Here is a 23027-nt window from a genome sequence, read left to right as displayed (position 1 = left end):
ATTTTCTAAATCGTATGAAACATGAGCAAAACTCAATATTTACATTCAAGCAATTGTATGAAAATGAGCGGCGTATCAGACACAGCAAGTGTTGTAAAACAGCTTAAATATAGTGTTAAACTAGCTTGCAAAGTAGAGTCCCGGCATTTTTGCCGCGTGCGGGTAAATTATAATATATATAACATAAGCAAAACAAAACCCAACCATGGAAAGTCCACTTCAACATAGGCGTAGTCTACTTCGACAGCCTTTAAACAGCACGCAAAACAATCAGTCACACAATCTGTCGATAACTTTGCTGCCGGAAGAGCATGACTTGTTAAGGAACAGCAGCTCTGGAGCTATGGGACTTTTGTCTCGTATGCAGAATCGCACAGTGACTGGACTGGACGTGACTAGCCTTAGCGGCGACAGCACTCTGTTAACGGATAACATCGATGCAGCGGATCACGGAATCGGCAAAATTGACTTACTCTTTGCACATTTCTATGAGGTGCTGCACACGCACAACAACACGAACGATACCCTGGATGTGGTGCAACTGTTAGCACAGGCTTGCGAGCAGGTTGTCGAGCAGCTGGAGCTGGAAATTGACCGCGGCATGGGCGGCAATCACGGCACCCAGCAGCGCGAGGCCAGTGTCAAATGGCTGAAGCAAGAGATTAACACCTGGCGCCTGCTTCATGCTCTTTACTATGACAGACTGTTGCTCCAAACTGATACGCAGGCGGATGATGAAATGCAGGATGGTCCACTGCTGGGAGGTAGCGAAAAAGAGGTACGTTTTTAAACAGGTTTTACTGTCGTCTGCATTCAACTTGAATTTTCATTTTACAGGTTATCCAGCAGCTGTATTCCATAAATGCACAGCTGCGCGAATATCAAATGGTGGTGGATTGGTTGGAGAAGTGCTATGAGGAGAAGGATCAAGCGAATGCGTTACAGAGTCACGATCGCATGATGGCCTGGGAAAACACGCTATTTCAGCTGGAGAATCTGCAGGGAGCAGCATTTGGTCGTGGCCATGAAATATGCAAGCAACTTGATCCGGATGCGCCGGTGCGCGAGGGTAAACCACTGCACGCTTTGGACATGGAGGACAACGTACGTTTGGGTCGCGCCATTTTTGCAGCCATACGCAGCGGACACATCGATGAAGCCCTCAAGCTGTGCAAGCACTTCGGTCAAACTTGGCGTGCTGCCATCTTGGAGGGCTGGCGTCTGCATGAAGATCCCAACTATGAGCAGCATTTGCCCGGTCAGACGAATGAGAAGTTGCCCATCGAAGGTAATCCCCGACGTGATATTTGGAAGCGTTGCGCTTGGCTGTTAGCCGACTCAAAAAAATACGATGAGTACACGCGCGCCACGGCGGCCGTCTTCTGTGGTCACCTGGGCGCTTTGAAGACGCTGTTACACAACAGCTGGCAAGATCTGCTCTGGGCGTATATGAAGGTGCAAATAGACATTCGTGTGGAGAGCGAGATTCGTGGTTGTTGTATGAAACGATATCAGCCCATGCCGGACGAGTATTGGAATGGCAAAATGACACTGGAACAGATTTTTGATGAGCTTAGCGTGGCCAAGGATGTGTCTGTGCGGGACTATGCCCAGTGCCAACTGGGCGTAATACAACAGAATATCATACTGGACACTTGCGGCGAGCTGTTGCAGCATATGTGTCGCTGGCTGGATGCCGTACCCAAGGACTCGCAGTTGCCGCCCCATCAGCTGCGGTTCATGGCGCACATTGTGCTGTTTATGCGCCAGGTTGGCCGAGTGGAACAGCAGGGACAACAACAGCAGGCCGAACGCATAATTGCGGCCTATGTAGAGACATTAATCAAGCGCGGAGATCCGCAGTCCATTGCCTACTACACGGCGGGCTTGCCCAATAAGCTACAGGTGCAGCTCTATGCCAAGTTTCTGACCCAAATTGATGAGAAGCGACAACGTGAACAGGCTCTGGAGGCGGCGTTGCAGGCGGGTCTGGATGTGGAACAAATAACCCGTCACACAGTTGAGAGCATACGACTGGACAATGCTCCACCCAGCGCATTGGGTGAACCCCCAACTGGAGCCATTTCGACAGCCGACAAACGCAAAATTCAATCACTCGAGTATCTAACTCATTTGGTCGAGCAACGAGGGGAGCTGCTCTGGCAGGCAAATGCCATGATGCGTCACTATTTGGCCAGCAACAAGATTGAGTGTGTGCGTCAAGTGTTTGCCATGGTGCCCGTGGATGTGACTAGCCAGTTGATCACAATTTATGGCGCCCTGGACAACTTGGGACCCCGTGAAGAGTGCAGCCTAAAGGAGTTCCTGTGCTACAAGGTTTACTTGGCTGGCGTGGACAGCTTCAATGAGTGGGTACGACTGCAGCAGGCTCGCCCACAACCACCACAAAAGGACACACAGAAGCCCGGCTACACGCAGGACAATTTCACGGAGCGCATGAATGCGCAACACAAAGAGCAGACCTATATCACTGAAGTGGCACGCTGGGAGCAAAAGGTCAAGGAACAATCTAAGCGTAAGATAAAAGTCAAGCTTTAAATTTACAATTCCTAAAATCAGTTTTCTCTTTCAGTGACCACCGATGCCCTGTTCAATGTGCTGCTGTTTCCTGAGAAAGGCTGGCTTAACGATCCCTTCATCGCGAAAGAGCCAGAGAATTCAGCGCTGCTGCACTGGGAGAGCCGAATCTTGCAGATGGAAAAGCTGCGTTCTATTTGCCTGCCAGAGATCGTGCTGCTGCTGCACGATGTTTTGGCTAAGTCGGGCGATTATGCAGGTTGCATACGGCTGGCGGATGAGATTGCCGATGAGCGTCGACAGCTCTACAAGGTGTACACGAAGCACAAGCTTGCCGAGCTGCTGGGAAAGATTGCCGATACTTCGCTGCAGCTGCTAAACAATAAACTGGATCCATGGGGTTATCCTATCACTGCCTAAACGGAATATATATCTATCTTATGTTTAAGTGAATGGTGCGCGAATGCGATTTATTATTATATTTGTATTTGTAATTTTAAACATTTATTAGGGACTTTCACTTACAAAGCTAGGGCAACGGGGCAAACGTTGGGAACAAAGACGAGAAACTACATCTAAGTGCTGGCTTCGGTGGCCACGGGCTCTTCGCAGCCGTTGCTGTGCTTCAGCAAGTACGAGGCTAGAAATTGTATGGGGTCTGTGGGCCGTTCGCGTGCCAATGCCTGCAAGCCATGCAGCAAGACGGGCGCAACTGTCTGGTCGAGATATTGGCGTGTTGGCAGAGCACTGGGATCCGCACGCGTTGCTGTTGGCGCGCTTGGCTTTTTGGCCGGCAGGGGCTGCTGTGCGGTGCTTGCTGTTGTAGCCGATGCTGGTGCAGCTGTTGCTGCTGCTCCTGTACTGGAACTGGAATTATTGGTTGATGCTGGTGCCGGGGCTGTTGTTGCTGCTGTTGGCGCCGAAGTTGCTGGCGTTTGTGCATTGCTATTGGCAGTGGCAGCGACACCGGTAGTACTGGTTTCTTTGGCTGCCTCGGCCGATGGAGTCGGATTCGTTGTTGTTGCTGGCGAATCTGCTTTGGCCTCCATTGCTCCAATCTCTTTGATAGTTCAATAAATTAAATTATTTTTATTGGCGTCGCAGGAGGTGAGTATTTGACTTGGTCATATGTTGAACCAATGTAGTATATTGGAATGGTCACACTCAGCATTGATATTTAGTTATACGGTCTGCCGATAACAAATTCATTCGTATTTAAGGGTTGTGCGATAGTCTATCGCTTGAGAAAGTATCGACAAGCCAACTTTTATACTTGCTATTTACAGCAGTTTGTACGCAAAATATAAATTAAAAAAATATAAAAGCAATGAGTGCTCGAAGCTTGCGCCAGCGTCCACAGCGTAAAGAAACTATAGACGATAACAACAGTACTGAAGCGGAAAGATCCAAGCGCAAAGTCAAGAAGAAAGCTTGCTATTATGGAAAAAACAGCGTATATGATGAATACGGAAACATAAGATCCAACGGCTTAGATGTCTGCGATTGCATGAACGAGCAATGTGATGGCTGCTGGTACGAGTGCCGCAATTGTGGCTCAACCAGATGTGGTCCACAGTGTCGTGCTAATCGCAAGTTCTTTTATGAAAATATTGTATATGACGGTAAAGACCTAACAATAACGAATAAGCATTTTTCTGGCAAAATTTAATTGTAAACTAAATATTAAGCTCGTATGATTAGGCACATATAAATTAAATAAATGTATTAAAACTAAAATATATAAAATAAAGAGTAGTAATATCGATTGACGATTAACCTTAAGTACTCGAGTTATTAAAAAGCTAACTCTGGCTAAAAGTTTACATTTTTATTAAGTCACTAAGCTGTCAAAGGAGATTTTTTCTAGCAGTTTAGTTGCCAGTCAGAGAAATGTAAATAAATTTAAATATTTTACATTTAAATGGTATACCCAAATCGATTATTGTCAGTCATTGATACTCGATAATTCCGATACTTTTTATATTCCATACACATCCATCTCTAGCACCGAATTCGACGGGTGCTGAAAATTTAGTTAAATATTAACTGTAATTATTAATTAAATATGACGGAGCTACTAATAGATCCCGATATACGTGTATGGGTGTTCTTGCCCATCGTGCTAATCACATTTTTAGTTGGTATTGTGCGCCATTACGTGTCCATTCTGATCTCCACGCAAAAGAAGGCAGAAATGACCCAAATCATGGACAGGTGAGCAAGGTTCATTTCTAAAATTGAATTTTTTTGTATGAAATTCTGTTTCCTGCCCATTGTCACAGTCAAGCCATGATTCGCGCACGGTTACTGCGCGAGAATGGAAAATATCTAAGTGCCCAGTCCTTCTCCATGCGAAAGAACTTTTTCAACAACGAGGAGACGGGATATTTCAAGACACAGAAACGGGCGCCGGTCGCACAAAATTCTTCGGCTATGTTGACGGACATGGTCAAGGGCAACTTTATAAATGTGCTACCCATGGTCGTTATTGGTGGCTGGATTAATTGGATGTTTTCGGGCTTTGTGACCACCAAAGTTCCATTCCCTCTCACACTGCGTTTTAAGCCCATGCTGCAGCGCGGCGTGGAGTTGGCTTCTTTGGATGCCGCCTGGGTGTCATCAGCTTCATGGTATTTCCTGAACGTGTTTGGCTTGCGTTCCATTTACACACTTGTGCTCGGCGAGAACAACCATGCGGATCAAACGCAAGCGCAAGCCGATGCAATGACCGGCGCAGCAATGACAATGCCTCAGGATCCGAAGGCAGCCTTCAAAGCCGAGTGGGAAGCACTGGAGATCACCGAGTATCACAACGCGCTTAAAAACATCGATGCGGATATGTTGAGCATTGCCAACGAAGCCATCGCATCCTAGCTGCGTCCAAAGAAACCGAAAGTTCCGGCTAACAAGCGTGAAAGTTTTTTTTAAGGTTTACCTATTAGCAAAATTTAGACGACTGACTTTAAGCAAAATGAAATTTGTTTTTCGAGTCAAGAGTCTTGCAATTAATAAACTATTATGTTCATGAATCGTACTTTAGCTGTTACTCCGCTATGCCCAACAGTAGTTAACAAGTGTCCCATACCCAAAAAACAATAGTGAATTCTAAGTATATATCAAATATTACACAAAATAAAGTAAATTGAGAGACGCTCAATTATATAATGAATTTCTCTCAATATTTCAGAAAAGGAAAGTTGGGCTGACCTTTGTGCGGGCCTTGCAGAATATGATTTCAGATGACCTAGCTTGACTGCATTTCAATTAATTAGTGAATCGGGAAGACTCAATGAATACTTATGCTTTTGGCAAAGGAAAATTTTTCTGAACGACTGCCCCAAATCCCCCTAACCCAACTTAATCGAGATAAACAGAAAACTAAAATATATTTCAAACCGAGCATTGCATTGGAATGTAATTACGACTAGCTAATTTGGCTGCTACTCGGCCACGGCCCCTCTCCAGTTGCATGCACAAATTAAACATAACTGAACATTGGAACATTAACGACAGAATTATCTTAATAATACGCTTCCTCGGTGGCTTCGGTCTGTGCTGGTGGCTCCTCTGCTGGAGCTGCATCAGATTCGGCAGTTTCGACTGGTGCCGATTTCCCACCATCGGATACCCCCATGTCCATCTCGGGCTCTGTGTCCACTGGCCCAGCTGACTCTTCGGTTTTGGCTGTCGTCACCTCGGCTCGTGTCGTATTCAGAGGCGATGGTGGGCGTGCTGTGGGCGGCGCCTTGAATTGTTTTTCCTTCTTCAGATCCTTGGGCTTGCCCATCAGCCTGTAATCGTTGGGTAGTTCGGCTTCAGTGTACAGTTTGTCAGTGAAATAAACGCGTCTGATGCGCACATTGGCGTGCACCTGCAGTGACACAGTCTCCAAATAGTTCGAGCCATAAGCACGACGTGTAAAATCGGCCAAATTGAATTGTATTTGATTCCAGCCTGGCGACATACCCATGGGCATGGCTGTGCAGAAGGGCTTTACGGATGTTTTGCTCTGGAAGTTCGATACACGGAAACGGCGCATAAAGCGCTGATCGTCCTGAATCTACAAACGATTACAGATTAGACCTAACCTCAAAGAGCATATAGCTAGCCTCACCTTAACCTCAAAACAAAAATATTTGTGCATATTTTTGATGAGCAGTACCAAAAAAGGCAGCTTGATGCCAAGCTCTGCCTTGCAATCGCTGGGACAATGTATAAATGTAGTCGAGACGTTCGATCCCATTATTTCCAGTACCAAAGATTTGATATCCTCATCGTAAATGCGTTTGATATAACCATTTTTTGTCTGCATACGAATTCATATAGATACCTATTATGGAAAACTTTCCACATACTCACATACGTCGACCATTTGTCCAGAGGGGAACTTCCCACACTGTAAAGAACCGTAAGGAATCCCTTTTGATAGGAAGAGCGATACATATTGTAATATTTTGTGTAATATCAGTTACATAGACTAAGATGAAACAGTACCTACTGTTTCTGTCTATACTTGAACAATATTCTGATTGAAAGCGTACAGCAAACTAAATTCAAATCTTTATAATATATACTACTCTACTTATAGAATGGATTGAGGCTGATCAAGTGGGAAAATTCATCCTTGTCAGATATTGGCATTAATTGTAGAATGGATTGTAGGTGATCCAGTGAGCGCGTTCCTGTTCCTTATCAGTTTTGTGACTGGTGAACAACGATTTGTACACATCGGTTGCCTTGGGATCCTTCGCTACGCTAAAATCGGTTTTAAGGCGTTTTAACTCAGGATCTTGCATAGCATTGACAGCGCCTAAGCGTTTCGGATTGGCTATCATTTTCAGCTTGTTGCTGGTGCTACTGCTGCTGGTGGTGGGCTTTTCTATTGCGTTAGAAGTAGAGGCAATCTCATCAGTAGTTTCTGTTTTGACGCATGTTTCCGTTTTCTTGGCATTTTTCTTTTCCTTTTTAGCAGACTTGCGCTTGGCCTCACGCATTTCACTTTTTACCTTCATGAGTTCCAAATCTTCGTCGTTGCCATTCAGCACAATGACATCCTCCACGCCATATGGCATTTGGCACAGTGGACAGGCACTAGCCATGCTTCCTTTGATCTGTTTCAGAGCGCGTTCCGACATGACACAACCGCAGGTCCACAGTGCAACAAAGCGAAACTTGCCCGACATCTCTAGGCCAATTAGTTTGCATATATATGGTGCATGACGTGTGTCCAGCAAACCCTCGGTCTTGTCCTCGTCCGTGAATGCGGGATTTGGTGTCAATTGGAGCGTTTTGATGTCCTTCAGACTGCGCACGTGTGCCGAGGTTTCGGGCATTTTCTCCTTCTCCAGCAATCGCTCGATGACACTCTGTTTGGAGTAGAGGCGTCCCATTGAGCACATAGCAATGGGCTCCTGTAAACGCTGCTGGGTCAACGCACAGTGCAGCCATCGAAATTCACGCTCTGCATCTTTGTCTTTCTGTAAGAGTGATTACTGTTAGGGAGAAAACGAACCTGGACTATGGAAGCCTTACCTGCTCAGGCTTTTGCTTCACTCGCACCAGCTCATCGCGTTTTGGTATGGTACCACCATCGCATCCCATTTTTGATAATTATCAGTTAAAAAGATACAAAATGATTAGTTGCTTTATTTATATGTTTTTCCTCCACTTCACTTGTTTTTATTATGACTGTTTGGTAAATTAGAGATGGTGAAGTAATGATCGACTGCATATTTGTTCGATACCTGTTATCGATGTTTTGGTTATGCTCTTGGTATTACAATTTCCCTAGAAAATATCCCACGCATTTGGCGCCAAGGTAAACATTTAAAAAAAGACAGTGTAACTTCCTCTACATTTTATTATTAATAACTAGCTTACAGCAGAATTATTACCTAAAACTAATGACTACTTCTATGAATCCACAAAAGGACAGTGCTTAGCAAATGGTACATCAATGCAAATGCAGCCACGAGCTCTAAAAATAAATGAAATATTTAATAGGAAGGTGATTTATTTAAATTAAGAGTGACGCTTTTGCTTACTCGTCTGGCGCATCATTTCCTATTTTATACTCTCGCAGCAATGATATAAACTCAAATGGGTTAACTTTACCGTTGACTGGCAAGCGTTTAGGCCCTGATAAATTGACGCAGCCATTTGGACAGGGCACGCCCATAAACTTCGAATGTTTCATAGTGGCAGTGGCCAGGTAACAAATGCTCAGAAAATGCGAACAACGATAACGTCCTAAATATTGATAAATTGAAATGAAAGTTGTCAACTCAATATATTTACCGATATTGTTCTTACTAATCGGATTTCCTTTGCAGAACGGCTGAACACGGCCTCCATTCACACAGTAGTTGAGATGCCCCGTATTATCCTCCTGGCCCAGGTAGCCGGCATTTGTATGGAGCACCTGTATAACGCTGGCATCATCATGCGAGAGTCGAAATCGATTGCTCTTCTTGCGCTCAATCAGTGGACGTGCCGGATCCAAGCCAATGATGCGATATTGCTTCTTCGTCAAGTGATTGCTAATCATTCCGCAAATGTGGGCGCCCAACGAATGGCCCACACATGTGATTTTCTCTCGCTCAGCGCCATAATGAGTGAGAAACGAATACACCTGTGCGGTGCACTGAGCCGTTAAGCGGGTATTGATAAGCGAGTGCAGGTAGCACGGATAACGTGTCAAAGGGCGCCAATCGACAGTGATCACGTTAAATTCCCTCGACAAATATGCTAAAGTCGGAGGCAGAGAAAAGTTTTAAAGGTTTTCAGTTCGCTGATTGGCGCAGTAATTCCATACTCACTAACCATCCCGCAGAAATTGCAGATGCCTGTCAACCGCCGTCCCATTAAAGCCATGCACTATGAAGACCGTCTCGCGCTGATTGCTAAAGCCGCCCTTGTACAGGGTCAACGGATTGTGTATGTTCAGCGGCAGCCCGACTCGCGGCCCATTGCTGCAAGCGAAAAGCGAAATCTGATGAAAATGACGCAACAGACATTTAACCGCACTGAAATACATAGCTAGGAAACGACGCAGCTAATCGTTTAGCAAACTTATGTTATTTGAGCCATTTATGCATCAGTAACTGCATGCATGTATCATGATATAATGCCAGATGAAAAGGTCGCTAAAGACCCAATTGTTATATAAGCTAAACATAAGTATATATGTGTCTCTGTAGTGAAGCATATATTAGGAAGGACACTTATTAAAAAAAAAAACATTTTACATAAAAATATATTGGAACATTAGTAGAACGGACGTGTACGAGATTCCTTCATACACTATGCACATTCAAAAGATTAAAAGGTATAAAGTGAGCAAATGATAGCATCTGCGAACATAAATATTCATAAAATTGAAATTCACTATTATCTTTGAAAATATTGAAATATTATATATATATATTATATATTTTCAGAAACGGGTTTTCCACATTTATTAAATAATATTTTCTCAAATTTAGTTTATTTTCTGAGAGAGCCCAATAGAGAATAGAGAGTCCAAATTACCGGACTGTACTCAAACGATATAGAAACATTTAATGATGCTTTGCTTAGAGTTAAGAGCACCCAATGGCCAATGCTGGGTCAATACACCGCGCTGCATGAAGTATATACGTCTTTTTCTTTAATACGTTTAAGGATAAGTATTGTTGGAATTAGCATCATAAACTCTGACTATCAAATTTCACATTTTAAGCTATTTCTATAGGAGAAAAATATTTTATTTTCTGCTTATATTTAGTCCACGCCGTTTGGGTGGGCGCGACGAGATTAAGTATGCCATGGCTTGAAGCGACGGAATGACACCATTTTCAGCTGATATATGTGCGAAACTGGCAATTCGAGAAAGGCCATATGAGGGGTTGCACGAGGTAAATATGGGTTAAGCAGAAAGTAAACAGCTCGTCTGCCTAGTTGCCAAGAAGCTATCGGTTCTATTTGCAGTCGTTCATTGTCTTACTGATTACTACGCTATAACCAGTTGAGAATTATATACTGATTATTAATAATCAACTAATACATGAGTCTTCTGAATGCATGAAAGTTAAAAAGCAATTGTATCAAGTGCAAGTTGAAAAAGAAGACGTGACATAATCCAATATCTTGATAGTTAGTTAAGTGGGTCTAATTATTGGCATGCAGATCACAAACTGCATGTTGGGCAGCTCGTAGATAGTAGATCGTTTGCCTAGTGACAAGAGTATATCGTATGCATGCAGCGTTCATTTTGTTGTCTGCCCGCCTGTATGTCTGTCTGTGTAGCATTCTGTTCGTGTGTCTGCATATTCATGCAGAAAGTTATTTGAAGCTGCATAGAGACTTGAAACAGGCTCGTGCATGGCTTACATTAATTAAGTAATATTGTGTAAAAACTGGGGCGTAACAAATGGAAAAATAGAGCAAGAACTCAAAATGTTTCAGAGAGCTGCAAAGTCTTTGGCCGCTCCAAAATTTAAATTTAAATTCAAAGTCAAATTTACTGTGGTCTGCTGGGTATTTAATATAAATTCTTGTATATTGTTATTAGATCTGAAGCTATTTTCTTATAAAGAAAAAGTTTTTACTTAAGACTAGACATATACAACTATTTTTGAAAGTAATATATCAGCTATATGAGTTGTTCTGCTTGGTAAAATTCTTAGCATATCTGTGAACCGAACTTCTTTGGCCGTTAAATACATTAAAATGTTTGTCAATATGAGCCTCAATTGGCTCTAATCGGCCTCATTCGTTCTCCAAGTGAAAATTTCCAGAGTTGTCAACATCAATGTATCACGTAATCTGTGGCATTTATTACCACAACATTCACTGGCCAAAATAGTCAACTGCAGTTGCTCAACCTGGACATCGACTTGGTCTTGGACTTGGACTTGCAGTTGGTCTTGGAGTCGAACTGGGACTGGGACTTGGTCGCATTTGGGTTAGACTAGACGGCCAGACAGGTTGAACGACTAGCCGAAAGCATCGTTTGTACAATATTTTATTTCCAATAGCAATTGATGTCATCTTCGACCGCCTGTGGCCGGCACCTGCAACAGGTGGCTATACCCGTGCACGAAGTGAAAAGGGTATATTGGTTTTGGCTGAAGACTTGAAGCTTAGAATATCTGTAAACTTGACTTATAAAGTGCTAAGATGTTGAGCGTTCAAAACGGAACCGTGACAAATATTTATAAAGGTTTACAAATCTTATAAACCTTTTTTAAAAATTTATCTGCTACACAGATAGAACTACAAATATAAATACATAGATATATATATATATATATATATATATATATATATATATATATATATATGTCGGGACAAACCCCAAATCTATTTAGTTATTCACGTAACAGGAACGAGTATGCAGCAGTCAGCGACGCCCGACTGCAATGCTCTTGCTTCTTGAATCTTCTCAAACTAGGTCACATTGGAAAACAAGTTGAAACGCCTATAAATGGTTTTTTCTCCACCCATATCCTTGGTGGTTGCACAAGTTTGTTTCGCTCTTGTGGCCAGTGGCCTAATAATCGGGCCCAGAATTCCAATTACCAAATTGTCACAACTGCCGATTTCTCACACTTTCACCGAAAACGTTTCGCATACGAACTTTAAACTGTATTTGTGTGCATAAATTAGACAGATTGTTGAGATTATCGCATAGGCTCAATTGGCTGTCAGGGCAGCGGCAGGGCAGAGGCAGAAGAGGAAGACGTTGCCTCGCTGAACTTACGGCGCATAGAGACGATGCTGTATGTAGGGACTGGGGCAAAAGTTTTTGTCGCGCAGAAAACACCGCAACACGTTCACATCCAGCGCTCCACTGTTTAGCAGATTTTTCCAATCCATTTGGTTCAGCAGCAGCGTTTGCACATCTGCAAGAGTTGTTAGATCGTGAGCGAAACTTTGTCAGTCAGCGAATTCATTCTAATTGCTTTTGTTGCTGATTTTTTGTTTATTATTATTATTGTTGCTGTTGTTGTTGCTTTTGTACCTTTGGATATAAGCGTAAAGAGGCAGATCGCAATTAAACATTTCATTGCTGTTGAATGTTGTTGTTATTTATTTAGCTATTGCGCCTTTAATTGCCTCTTTATGTTTTACTTTTTGTATGATTTAATTAAATTTTTGTTAACATTTAATTTGTGCACATTAATTATTGTTTTACACGCAATGCAATTGACTTTATTTCGTGTTGATTAATTGTTGTTAGTTTTATCGTTTTGTATTATCATTTTATTTTCATAATTTTCATTTTGATAATATATGTTTTAATAATTTATTTGATTTTACTTTTTAATAATATTAATTTTATTTTTATATATATAATTTTTATAGTTTTATTTTTATAAATTATATTTCTTTTTTACTTTTAAGATTTTTCAAACTTCAAATTATTTTAATTTTAATATTATATAAATATTATTTTATTTGTTTTTAATGTGTTCATTCATGAATTATTTTATTTATTTGTACTCATATCAATATTCTCTTGTTTTTATTTGTTTTGATTTTTAATTTATTATTTCATGAAATATGTATATAAAATTATTATTTTTTATTTATAATTATATAGAATATTTCAAGTTTGAATGTACTATATTTAAAATAAATATTTTTGGCTTTTTTTTATAATATTTTATTTAATTTTATATATAAATAATTTTATAAATATAAATTAAATATTTCATAAATAAAATGATTGGGAATTAATTTTATTAGCTTTTAGCTTATTTATTTTTTCTTCAATTATTTTTTGAACCTTAAACGCTTTTGCTTACTATATTTCATTTTAGTAAGGATTCAATTGAATCTATGTTTTATTTCATATATTTTTTATTAAACTTTTATATTTTCTATTATTATATTAATTTTATTATATATATGTATGTTTTTTTTTAAATATAATAATTTTTACAATTATTCTTAGCACAATTACACAGTTCAATAGTTTAACAATTTACTTTTTTACTTCATTTTAATTTATTTTATTTTAGTTAATTGCATTGAATTGATTTATATATTTCATTATAGCTGAAATAATTTAATAATTTAAATCAAACTTGAATGAGAGAAGTGAATATAGTTTAAAACATAATAATTGCATAGATTTCTTTGGAATATTTTTATTATTTTTTTGCAACTATTGTTTGAAAATTTCAAATTTCTCGCTTAAAAATCGTTGTCCTTTCTCTTTGTAAGTGCAACAAGTTTTTTGCACGCTTTCAAATGTTTTTCAATTCGATATAAAAAGTTGTCGCTTAAGCGGCATAGACAATGTCTTGTGAACAGCTCGCAAATGTGAATATACTTTATTAATTCATTGATTAAATTTGATGTCTTTTTTTCACATAGCTTAAGTTAGTTAGTTAGCACATAAAATTGTCGAATTAGAGTTTGAATCTCTTCACAATTGAACCGCGATTGCTTTTCACGTCTTGCCCATTCGTGCGATGCGCTTCGAATGCGAAGCGAAAAATAAGCAACGCGAATGCAGTTGCTGCCAAAGAATTTCGCTGTCGCAGCCGCTGCCTTGACTTTGGCCAGACTCGAACGCTTTTGGCTGACGTTTTCTTTGCAAACTCACACGCAACGCTGCACTGATTTTGTATACAATTTCGTTGAGCGGATATTACCGCCAAAGTAGTTTGCTTTGTTAACGATTCAACATCCAGTTGGCTATATGAGATGTTATCTTACCTGGATCAATGCATTACTGCCATAAACTAAGTGCTTAAACAGTATAATAAAGATGAAAGTGTTGCAAGAGATGAATAAAATCAACTCAAATTGAGAATATAAATTTTAGTTTGATAAAAACTAGTTGAAGAAATTAAATGAATACATAGCAAATATATATATATATATATATATATATATATATATATATATATATATATATATATATATATATATATATATTGTTTGTTTGTAACTGAAAGCTTGACTAAATGGGATGTTTTATATATGGCAATTTCACATAGTCTTTAGTCCCTCTGAGGAATTCTCAGCATTTACAGGGTATTCAATATTCAACATTTTTTGGCTTTTTTTGACTTTGTTTTGAGTTTGTATTTTGGTTTTTTGTTTTGTTTTCGCTTTTTCGCAGTCAACGTCACCTGGCGCCGTGTGTTATCATCCGCGGTTTTCGGAGCTGTAATTTGTTTTCCTTTTGAGCAGTTTTTCATTTATCTTAAGCACGATATTATGTAAATTTCCAATGGTTATAGATATATATTTTAATGCGTGCACTCACTTTGCGGTCGTTTTTTTATTTGGCTAATTGTTATGAAAGATTGAAACGAAAGTGTTAAGCAATAAACGTAGAAGGCTTTCAAGTTTGTTGCCTAAGTCTTTCGTTTCGATCAATTTTAGTTTCAGTTTCTTCAATAGGATAATTTCATATGATCTTAGGCAATTATACTTCATTACACGTATCTCCAAAATATTATCTAATAAATCTTTGTCTTTCAGGCCAATTTCATGCTGTGCACCGAATAAATGATTTTTCAACTTTTCCAACTTTTTCACTTTTTCATTGGCCTCTTTGCAAGCAAGCAACCAAAGTTGTCTTGTGACAAAATATATGAAGCCCCCAACAAGGGCACATAAAAAGTGAAAGATTTTCTTAAGATTAAATGTAGTCCGAGTTATGGATGAGGTAAAAGTTGGGCGAGCTAAACTGGACTCAGCTTCGAACAATGCACACTTTGAGGACATGGAAAGGTCTTGCAAGTGTTTTGCTCTAGGCATTTTTTTCTCTTTATATTTACATATTTGAAAACAAATGGCTAGGAGGATAGGTTGAAGGTTTTTTATAAATTAAACGATGCAAAAGGAAAGTGATTTGGGAAAGGTATAAAAATTAAGACAAAATAAATAATAAATAAATTAAAAAACTAGTAAATAAATGACAATGGGTGAACTTTTCTTCTATCACAATTTAATAACCTCCTCGTTTTATTAATTATAGATAGCTAAAATGTGCACATAATATTTGAAACCACTTACTGAGGTCGTGCCAAGTTAGAAAGAAACTTTAAACTTCACTGTCTTAGAGCTAGGCTGCCTTTGTTTTGCAGGTAAATAAATTTTGGCCGTCTTCAGAGGTGAACGAGTATTGAGCAACCGGTTAAACTCGAGTGAAACTAGAAACTGATGCTAGAGAAGCTTTAAGGCGTTGGGCCTTTGAGATATGAGCACTTCGCAAGGTATATTTGAGATCATAAAATAATATCTTAATTTTCTGATTTCACATTCTGATTGAATACGTAAAAGGCTCTTAAGGAAAGTGCAAAATTTCCATTATATTAATCACACTTATTGATAAATTTCTTTTATAAATTCTCTTATCTCTCTCACCTGGTATATAGACGATATCCAATGTATGCCATGGGGCACGTGCTCCACGATAATATATGGCAATTAAATGGATTTAAATCGAAATTTCCGTTGCGTAACAGAAATTGCAATGCTTCCAAGCCGAATTTAGCTATTGGACAATCCGAGCATATAATAATAAAAAAGAAAACACGATTCACATGAAGATCTTATCGCAGAGAGAAAGAGACAGAGAGAGAGAGAGAAAGAGGCTAGGAAAAGATTTTGCTTTATCTACAACCTTTTGCCGGTTGAATAGGGGAAAGTAAGCACCAGAGAGGCAACAACACTATGAAAACGCTGGACATATTGGCGCGAGTGCTAGGAATTCGCACATTTATCACGTACACTATGCACTTAGCGCGATAGAAGGAGCCGGAGAGCAGCGCCGAGCCGCATGTAACGCGTCTGTTAATTGAATGAGCTCGTTGTCGCTGTGCTGCAGTCAGATAAATGCCAAAATTACAGCGCAACCCAAAAAATATTTCCATACTAACAAAAAACAAAAAAACAAAAATAAAAAAGCTTCAACTAAGACCCACAACCCCAGCCCGGCCCGGTTGACATTGCAGTAAGTGTTTTAGCTAAACTTTGGTCTTAGTCTTTGCTTCTGTTTGCAGCACGTTGATTGCGTGTCGGTGAAACCCCATTTCCATATGGCTGCCCAGGTTGCGGTGTATTGTGAAATACCCAAAAATGTTTTCAAATCGTTATAGACAGATGTTTCATATTGCAAAATAATCACACAGGCTTGCACCTGCTGGCTAGATAAAGACTTGCATTTTCAATTGCAACTATTCAAGATCTAAAAGTCAAGCTAAGAAATACCACATAATTTTTAATGAATCTGGACATAAATTGTATTGCCAATTGGGAGCGCTGATTTAATATCCTCTACCAATACGCAGCAGACTTAAAATTATTATAAAATTTAAAAATTCTAATTTATTGATTATAAAATTTAAATATATATGTATGGAAAAAAATGTAAGCATTGATAACCTTCTCTATGAAAACGAATATGCTAAGAAAATTGAAAGATATATACTTAAACTGTCTTTTAGAAAACGATTTAAATATTTTAAATATTTGCGCGCACATTGTTTGTACTCATTATGAACTGTTAATTTACTGTTAAAGTGTTTTCCAATACTGTTACGGTAAAGATAATTCAATAAATTCCCTAAAATACCCGTACGATTAAGCAAACGATAATATATATATATAACAGAGTATTCACAACGGGTAACTTATAAATAGGGTGGTTTTAACTATAGTAATTGGCATAGCAGTCTTATGTTAACGCATTTTTCGTATCATGCTAACGCGGAATTCAACTTAAACAGCACTGTTAACGCACGGCTACTGTTCTCGTTTACAGAGTGTATTTGATTGTTTTCCAACACCCAAACTATACACATGCACATACACAAATACAGGCGTACAGTCGCAACATCTTAAAAAAATTGAAACTTATATTTTGCAGCGTAAAAACTCAGTTGACCAATTTGCACACATCTAATTCAGAGTTAGTTTGTAATGAACCGTACCGTAGCACTCAAATCAATGTCGTAGGACCGCAATTAGCAAGTGTATCAAGCCAATTCACAACATGATTGCATCCGAATCTGAGGCCATAAACTCGGCCACTTATGTGGATAATTATCTCGATTCCGTGGAGAATCTGCCCGACGATGTGCAACGCCAACTCTCTCGCATACGGGATATCGACGTTCAGTACCGAGGTAAGCTACAAAATAATCCACCAACGAGCAGCAAAATTCTCACTTAACCTATCTGAACTTCTGGCTCTTTACAGGATTAATACGGGACGTGGATCATTACTATGACCTCTATGTGCTGCATCAGAACTCCCCCGACACCAATCGCCGTTGCCGTTCCATAACGCGCATGCACCAGAGCCTTATACAGGCACAGGAGCTGGGCGATGAGAAAATGCAAATTGTGAATCTACTGCAGGAGATAATAGACGGTAAGGTTAGACAATTGGATACAGATCAAAAGAATCTCGACTTGAAGGAAGAGCGTGAACGGTACGCACAGCTGGACGATGGGCCACCCTCAAAACTGCAGCGGTTACAGAGTCCAATGTGTGATCAGGGCAACAGTGCGGGAAACAATGTGTTAAATAGTAGCGGATTAGGCGGCAACACGGCCAACGTTTCGAAGGAGCATTATGGTGCACTGCCGTTCGGCGGTGTTATTGGCGTGTCGGCCTCAACCGGTGGCGTCAGTGGTAATGGCGGCAGCTCGACGCCCACCTATGATCGTTCCAACCATATGAGCAGTAGTGGCAATGGCTACAATGGCTCCTATTGTGGCAGCAACAGTGACCTTCAGCGTTCGGGCAGCAAACGTTCAAGGCGACGCAACGAGAGTTTACCCAACAATGGCAGCTCCACTGAAATGGGCGGCAATGAATCCAATTCAGCTAATGAAGCTGGTAGCAGTGGGAATGGAAACAGTGAACGCAAGTCTTCAATGGCCAGTGGCAGTGGCTTGGGACAACGTAAGAGCCAAGTTCAGTTGGCAGGCGGAAACGTGGCCAGTGGAACAGGCGGAGCCGGCGGCAATGGCGGCGGCAGCAATTCCGGCAAAAAGAAGAAACGTAAAGTGCGCGGCGCGGGCGCTACAAATACAGCGGCAAATACTCGCGAGGAAACGCCACCGCCAGAGACCATCGATCCGGATGAGCCAACGTATTGCGTGTGCAACCAGGTGAGATTTAAGGCGAAAAAACAGTAGTGCAATTATTTATTTGACTTTCTTCTTAGATTTCGTTTGGCGAAATGATACTCTGTGACAATGACTTGTGTCCCATCGAGTGGTTCCATTTCTCGTGCGTTTCACTTGTGCTTAAACCGAAGGGCAAATGGTTTTGTCCGAACTGCCGCGGCGAGCGACCCAACGTCATGAAGCCGAAGGCGCAATTTCTTAAGGAGCTGGAGCGCTACAATAAGGAAAAAGAGGAGAAAACTTAAATAATGTTTGGTTAAAACAGTTTTTTGTGTTAAACACTCTTAGCCATTACGATTAGACCAGGGCTCAGCACTATGTAAATTATTCGCTTCTTACAATTATAGTTAATATGTAAACATACACCCATTCGCAAATTTAACTTTGTATTGTATTATTACTTTCGCCCCAATGCATACCACATTTTGCTTTCGGTGGTTTAAAAGGTTCGTCAATATCTGTATAAACGTTCAAGCTATATATATACGATGTATAAAATAAAATTTAACAAATGCTAAAATAAACATTCGATATTTTATACTGTTCAATAGCCAAAGCTCAGCTAAAAGCTAGCTTCCAGATCCAATTTGTAGAATTGTAGAATCCATAATTTATATACAATTTGATATGCTAGCTATAATATGATTTGTACAGTAGATAAAGAGAAAACAAACCAATTTAGTTTTCTATAAATGTAAATGTATAATATTCTCTGCGTGTTGTATAGAATACATATGTGTAAATTGAATATGTATGTATATGTATATAAGACACTTTTAAAATGGAATACAGCGTTATTGATATGTAGACTATGGACGGAGTGTTTGTATGGTCATTTATACTTATAAATAAAACTTAGAATGAAGATTCATTTAAATTTTTAAATATTCGATTGGCATTTCGAATTTAGACTCGTTCTTAAGGCATCAATAGTTCGATATTTGGATTCTGTATCTCCAAAAATATTTGGTATTGCGAGAAAACCACGAGCCAGCAATATAACTAAATGAAAAGATAGCTCAAATTGTAATTACTATTGTAAGATCGTAGCTTTAATTCTACTTACATTATAGGCGACCCAAACGAAGTTAAGAAGCGCTGAGAATGTTTGCTCCAACTGTTAAGTAAATTATTATTTAGTCACAAATCAATCAAAATGTATTATTGTGCTTAGCTATATACTCACATATATGTAGTAACCTCCAATTAACCAAAGGCTCCAAGCGAATTGAAATAGAATTGCAAGTCCAATGAAAAATAGCCAGGGCAACAGCCAACCACGCGTACTATGAAATGGTTTAATTAATGAACTATAAGACATTTTCCATACTTGTACACTCACCTTATTTTAATGCCATAATACACAAGATAGGATGATATTATAATCAGCAGAAAGTATATTATAAAAAAACCCCCAGCTATTGGCATTGATGTCCTTATGTCCGTTTCAAATAGAGGTGAATAAAGTTGTCCAGATTCTCCGCCAGCGAGCATGTAGGAAATAAGTGTGATAAAAACGACACTTAGAGCTGCCGTGTAGGCGGCAACTGCATAGCTGCCTGTGCGCACATTAGTAGACCAAATTATTGGTGACCAGCAGGAGCTTAAGACAACCATTTTTCATAAATAAATTTGTTATTTACAAGATGTAAAATATGTTTATGAAACGACAACAACGCCTTGTCAACGCCCTGGCAATGTGACCGTAATCAATAAATTAGAGATGCTACAAGACTATCGATTAACTGTTTGTTAAGGTGATCACGTCATAAAATAAACTATTTGTTGACTCTTATTAATATACTTGTATGAATTTAAATACAAAAAAGTTTAAGCTTATATCTTTAGTTTTGGCATAGTAAAAAATTTTAAGTAATCTAATTGGTTTCATATTGAATGTAGTCTATTATAAAAATCTATCGATAAGTGTAGCTCACGAATGCGACAATTTACTACTCTGATGCATTCCAGTTTGGATTATTCATTTTATTTTTTTTTTATACATTCTATATTTGTAACTTTTATATGATATAAACAATACATGTTTAAGTGTACAATAAGCTTATTTAAATTGCCGACATTAATATCAGCCAAACAAAATAAGAAGAGACGCAAGGCGTAGTGTTTTGAGAGCTACATTGCATTTTGTTTGCACTTTTTATAGTTCGGCGAGTAGTCGACAGAGGGAGCTTGCTAAAAATTACAAAATGTTAGTTAACAGAAAAATTTTTACAGCAACTAAATAGAAAGCGTCTGTTAGTTAAATTTAAATTCCTTAATACTAAATTTAAAACCATATATTTTGATTATATCCCAAGAACTTACAAATTCTTTATTAACATTTAATGCACTTTTTTATTGTAGTATTTGTACATTTATTTATTCTATTATTTACATATGCTTTTATATTTTCTTGAACGAAACTTATTTGTTTATACGTGTTAAAAATGTATGAGTTTGTCGCAAATTGATTTTCAACGAAAATAACGTATTTAATTTATTTGTAGGCTCTGGCAATCAGCTTTCCTCTTAAGCGCCTTGGAAAGCCTATTCAATTTAATTTTAGTTTGAACAATGGAGCTTTTGTAAAATACAAAGTGATACACGAAGTGATTGAATTGGTGCAATCGATTGGTCCACGAATCACTTTCATTACTTATGCAATTTCCAATCAATTTTCAATTTGACGCCAAGCAAAGAAAGCCAACAGCGACATCCACTTCCAGGCAAAATGGCCGATAAGCTTAGCTATTTAGTTGAAGTCCTAAATGGGAGCTGACTTCAGTCTAATCAGAACGGACCATAAATTCCAAGAGCGTTGAAAATTGCGATCCGCTTTTGCTTGCTCGGTCGGCGTTGCCAACTTTACTAATTAATTGTGCACTTGAGAATTTTTGAGCGGCAGCGCACAAAGCAAACTGCAAAACTTGCCGCGCTAGGCGAAAAACTTGCCAAAGGACTAGGCACGAGGCAGAGGAGTAAAGGTAATGCGAGTGACAGAGATAGACAAAGAGAGGGAAGGAGGGAGAGAAAGAGAGTGAAGTGTGTGCAGTGAGAGTATGTGGGAGTCGTAGGTATGGGCACTGGCAAAGTTGATGAGTAAATAAACTAACAATTTTTCCTACTTAATTAACAAAATTGTTTTAATGCGCTGCCGACGTCAGCGTCGCTGCTCACAAAGATGCCAACTGAAGCGTTTAGAGTTGGCGACGGCAAAGTCGCTGCGTTGTCAACATTGACAGACTGACTAGCTGACTGCACGACTAAATGACTCAATGACTAAGCAAACAAATTGTAAAGTGAGGCGCAGCATCAAAATGGCGGCAGTGCACAGCTCAATAATTAAACTTGTCTCCAGTAGATGGCGTTAACTCATGCATGTGAGGTCGGCAAAAGATGAGAGGGAGACAGAGGGATTGACTTTGCTTGTAGCTGAAAGTTTTATGACACCCGAAGGAGTTGAATCATGATTATGGCATGTTGAAACAAGGACCGTTATTTGCCTGTGACTTCATTTTCTTTGGCATACTTTGAGAGTGACTCTAAATTAAAGGGTATTTAAAGGTATTGAAAAATACTTTAGAGAAAGTTTCGAAAGCTGCTGCTGCTGACAAAGGCGTTATTCTAAAAGCTTTCAGTTGTTGTTTACGTACATATAATATGTAAGAAATACAGTTGCAATGGGCTTAAGATGTTAGGTTAGGAAAAACTGCAAACAAAGTTACTTCAATTCAATAATATTAAAATATATTTATTTTGCCATTAAACTTCTTAACTGCTCCATAACAATATCAAATATATTTTTTTCATTACAACTGACATCAAGAATATTTATTCCAGTTTATTTCTATGGAGCGAAATGGCTGCTGATTAACATATAAAATCGTTTTCAGCAACCAGAAAGCAGCATTCAGATGGCCCGGAATGGGAGGGGGAGGGCATAATATATTTGCCAGCATTGACAACTCTGCGCCACAATAAATTGCAACTCTGTAAACGTTGCATTCTGCAACGTTGCGGCTTATGAATTGCATTACAAATTCGCATAAATTTCTCTCGAAAGTATGCGCAACAAATCGTTTGTGTGGCAAGCGGCATTTATCATCTCAAAAAAGAAGAAGGCGCATCCATTGCAGAAATTCAATCTCGCGAGAATTATGAGCTGTTCATTCGGATTCGCATTCGCGGGCGAGCAGAAAAGGATTTGCTGCTGCAGCTTTGACGGGCTTTGTGAATTGACTTTTAAATGGACCCAAGCTGCATTGTGCCATTGGCTTTTCGAGCATTGGATTTATTATGGCTACTTAAAATGCTTTATGGAAAAGCTTACTTTGGAGGACGTC

The 23027-nt window shown here is 39.3% G+C and overlaps 9 protein-coding genes across 9 annotated transcripts; 4 read left to right on the top strand and 5 right to left on the bottom strand.

The window, feature by feature from the left end:
* The first annotated feature begins 2 nt into the window (after positions 1-2).
* On the top strand, positions 3-2967 carry LOC111601608 (nuclear pore complex protein Nup107). Its single transcript, XM_023318277.2, has 3 exons — positions 3-778; positions 838-2536; positions 2594-2967. Exons 1-3 carry the CDS (start codon positions 206-208, stop codon positions 2956-2958), a joined length of 2637 nt encoding a protein of 878 aa, XP_023174045.1. The 5' UTR covers positions 3-205; the 3' UTR covers positions 2959-2967.
* A 40-nt stretch (positions 2968-3007) lies between these two features.
* Positions 3008-3695, bottom strand: LOC111601618 (protein dpy-30 homolog). The gene has a single exon (XM_023318288.2). It carries the CDS (start codon positions 3585-3587, stop codon positions 3114-3116), a length of 474 nt encoding a protein of 157 aa, XP_023174056.2. The 5' UTR covers positions 3588-3695; the 3' UTR covers positions 3008-3113.
* Positions 3696-3783: 88 nt separating this feature from the next.
* On the top strand, positions 3784-4255 carry LOC111601629 (ARL14 effector protein). The gene has a single exon (XM_023318300.2). The coding sequence runs from the start codon at positions 3866-3868 to the stop codon at positions 4205-4207; it is 342 nt and encodes a 113-aa protein (XP_023174068.1). The 5' UTR covers positions 3784-3865; the 3' UTR covers positions 4208-4255.
* Positions 4256-4466: 211 nt separating this feature from the next.
* On the top strand, positions 4467-5567 carry LOC111601445 (ER membrane protein complex subunit 3). Its single transcript, XM_023318025.2, has 2 exons — positions 4467-4752; positions 4821-5567. Exons 1-2 carry the CDS (start codon positions 4604-4606, stop codon positions 5410-5412), a joined length of 741 nt encoding a protein of 246 aa, XP_023173793.1. The 5' UTR covers positions 4467-4603; the 3' UTR covers positions 5413-5567.
* Positions 5568-5922: 355 nt separating this feature from the next.
* Positions 5923-7069, bottom strand: LOC111600934 (cilia- and flagella-associated protein 20). Its single transcript, XM_023317306.2, has 3 exons — positions 6898-7069; positions 6653-6844; positions 5923-6598 (listed from the first exon to the last, which is right to left on the bottom strand). The coding sequence occupies exons 1-3, from the start codon at positions 6979-6981 to the stop codon at positions 6059-6061; spliced, it is 816 nt and encodes a 271-aa protein (XP_023173074.1). The 5' UTR covers positions 6982-7069; the 3' UTR covers positions 5923-6058.
* A 35-nt stretch (positions 7070-7104) lies between these two features.
* LOC111600926 (replication termination factor 2) lies at positions 7105-8247 on the bottom strand. Its single transcript, XM_023317293.2, has 2 exons — positions 8071-8247; positions 7105-8015 (listed from the first exon to the last, which is right to left on the bottom strand). The coding sequence occupies exons 1-2, from the start codon at positions 8137-8139 to the stop codon at positions 7179-7181; spliced, it is 906 nt and encodes a 301-aa protein (XP_023173061.1). The 5' UTR covers positions 8140-8247; the 3' UTR covers positions 7105-7178.
* A 145-nt stretch (positions 8248-8392) lies between these two features.
* LOC111602005 (phospholipase A1) lies at positions 8393-12587 on the bottom strand. Its single transcript, XM_030224486.1, has 6 exons — positions 12542-12587; positions 12281-12422; positions 9361-9509; positions 8851-9285; positions 8583-8787; positions 8393-8515 (listed from the first exon to the last, which is right to left on the bottom strand). Exons 1-6 carry the CDS (start codon positions 12585-12587, stop codon positions 8452-8454), a joined length of 1041 nt encoding a protein of 346 aa, XP_030080346.1. The 3' UTR covers positions 8393-8451.
* Positions 12588-17338: 4751 nt separating this feature from the next.
* On the top strand, positions 17339-19189 carry LOC111602224 (inhibitor of growth protein 1). Its single transcript, XM_030224427.1, has 3 exons — positions 17339-17672; positions 17747-18666; positions 18723-19189. The coding sequence occupies exons 1-3, from the start codon at positions 17540-17542 to the stop codon at positions 18927-18929; spliced, it is 1260 nt and encodes a 419-aa protein (XP_030080287.1). The 5' UTR covers positions 17339-17539; the 3' UTR covers positions 18930-19189.
* A 222-nt stretch (positions 19190-19411) lies between these two features.
* LOC111601746 lies at positions 19412-20383 on the bottom strand. Its single transcript, XM_023318488.2, has 4 exons — positions 20027-20383; positions 19871-19970; positions 19751-19801; positions 19412-19686 (listed from the first exon to the last, which is right to left on the bottom strand). Exons 1-4 carry the CDS (start codon positions 20299-20301, stop codon positions 19603-19605), a joined length of 510 nt encoding a protein of 169 aa, XP_023174256.1. The 5' UTR covers positions 20302-20383; the 3' UTR covers positions 19412-19602.
* Between the last annotated feature and the right edge of the window lie 2644 nt (positions 20384-23027).

Source organism: Drosophila hydei, unplaced genomic scaffold (assembly GCF_003285905.1).
Source record: "Drosophila hydei strain 15085-1641.00,03,60 unplaced genomic scaffold, DhydRS2 tig00008114-arrow-pilon, whole genome shotgun sequence".
NCBI classification, from domain to species: domain Eukaryota; kingdom Metazoa; phylum Arthropoda; class Insecta; order Diptera; family Drosophilidae; genus Drosophila; species Drosophila hydei.
This window is presented reverse-complemented; position numbering and strand designations above follow the sequence as displayed.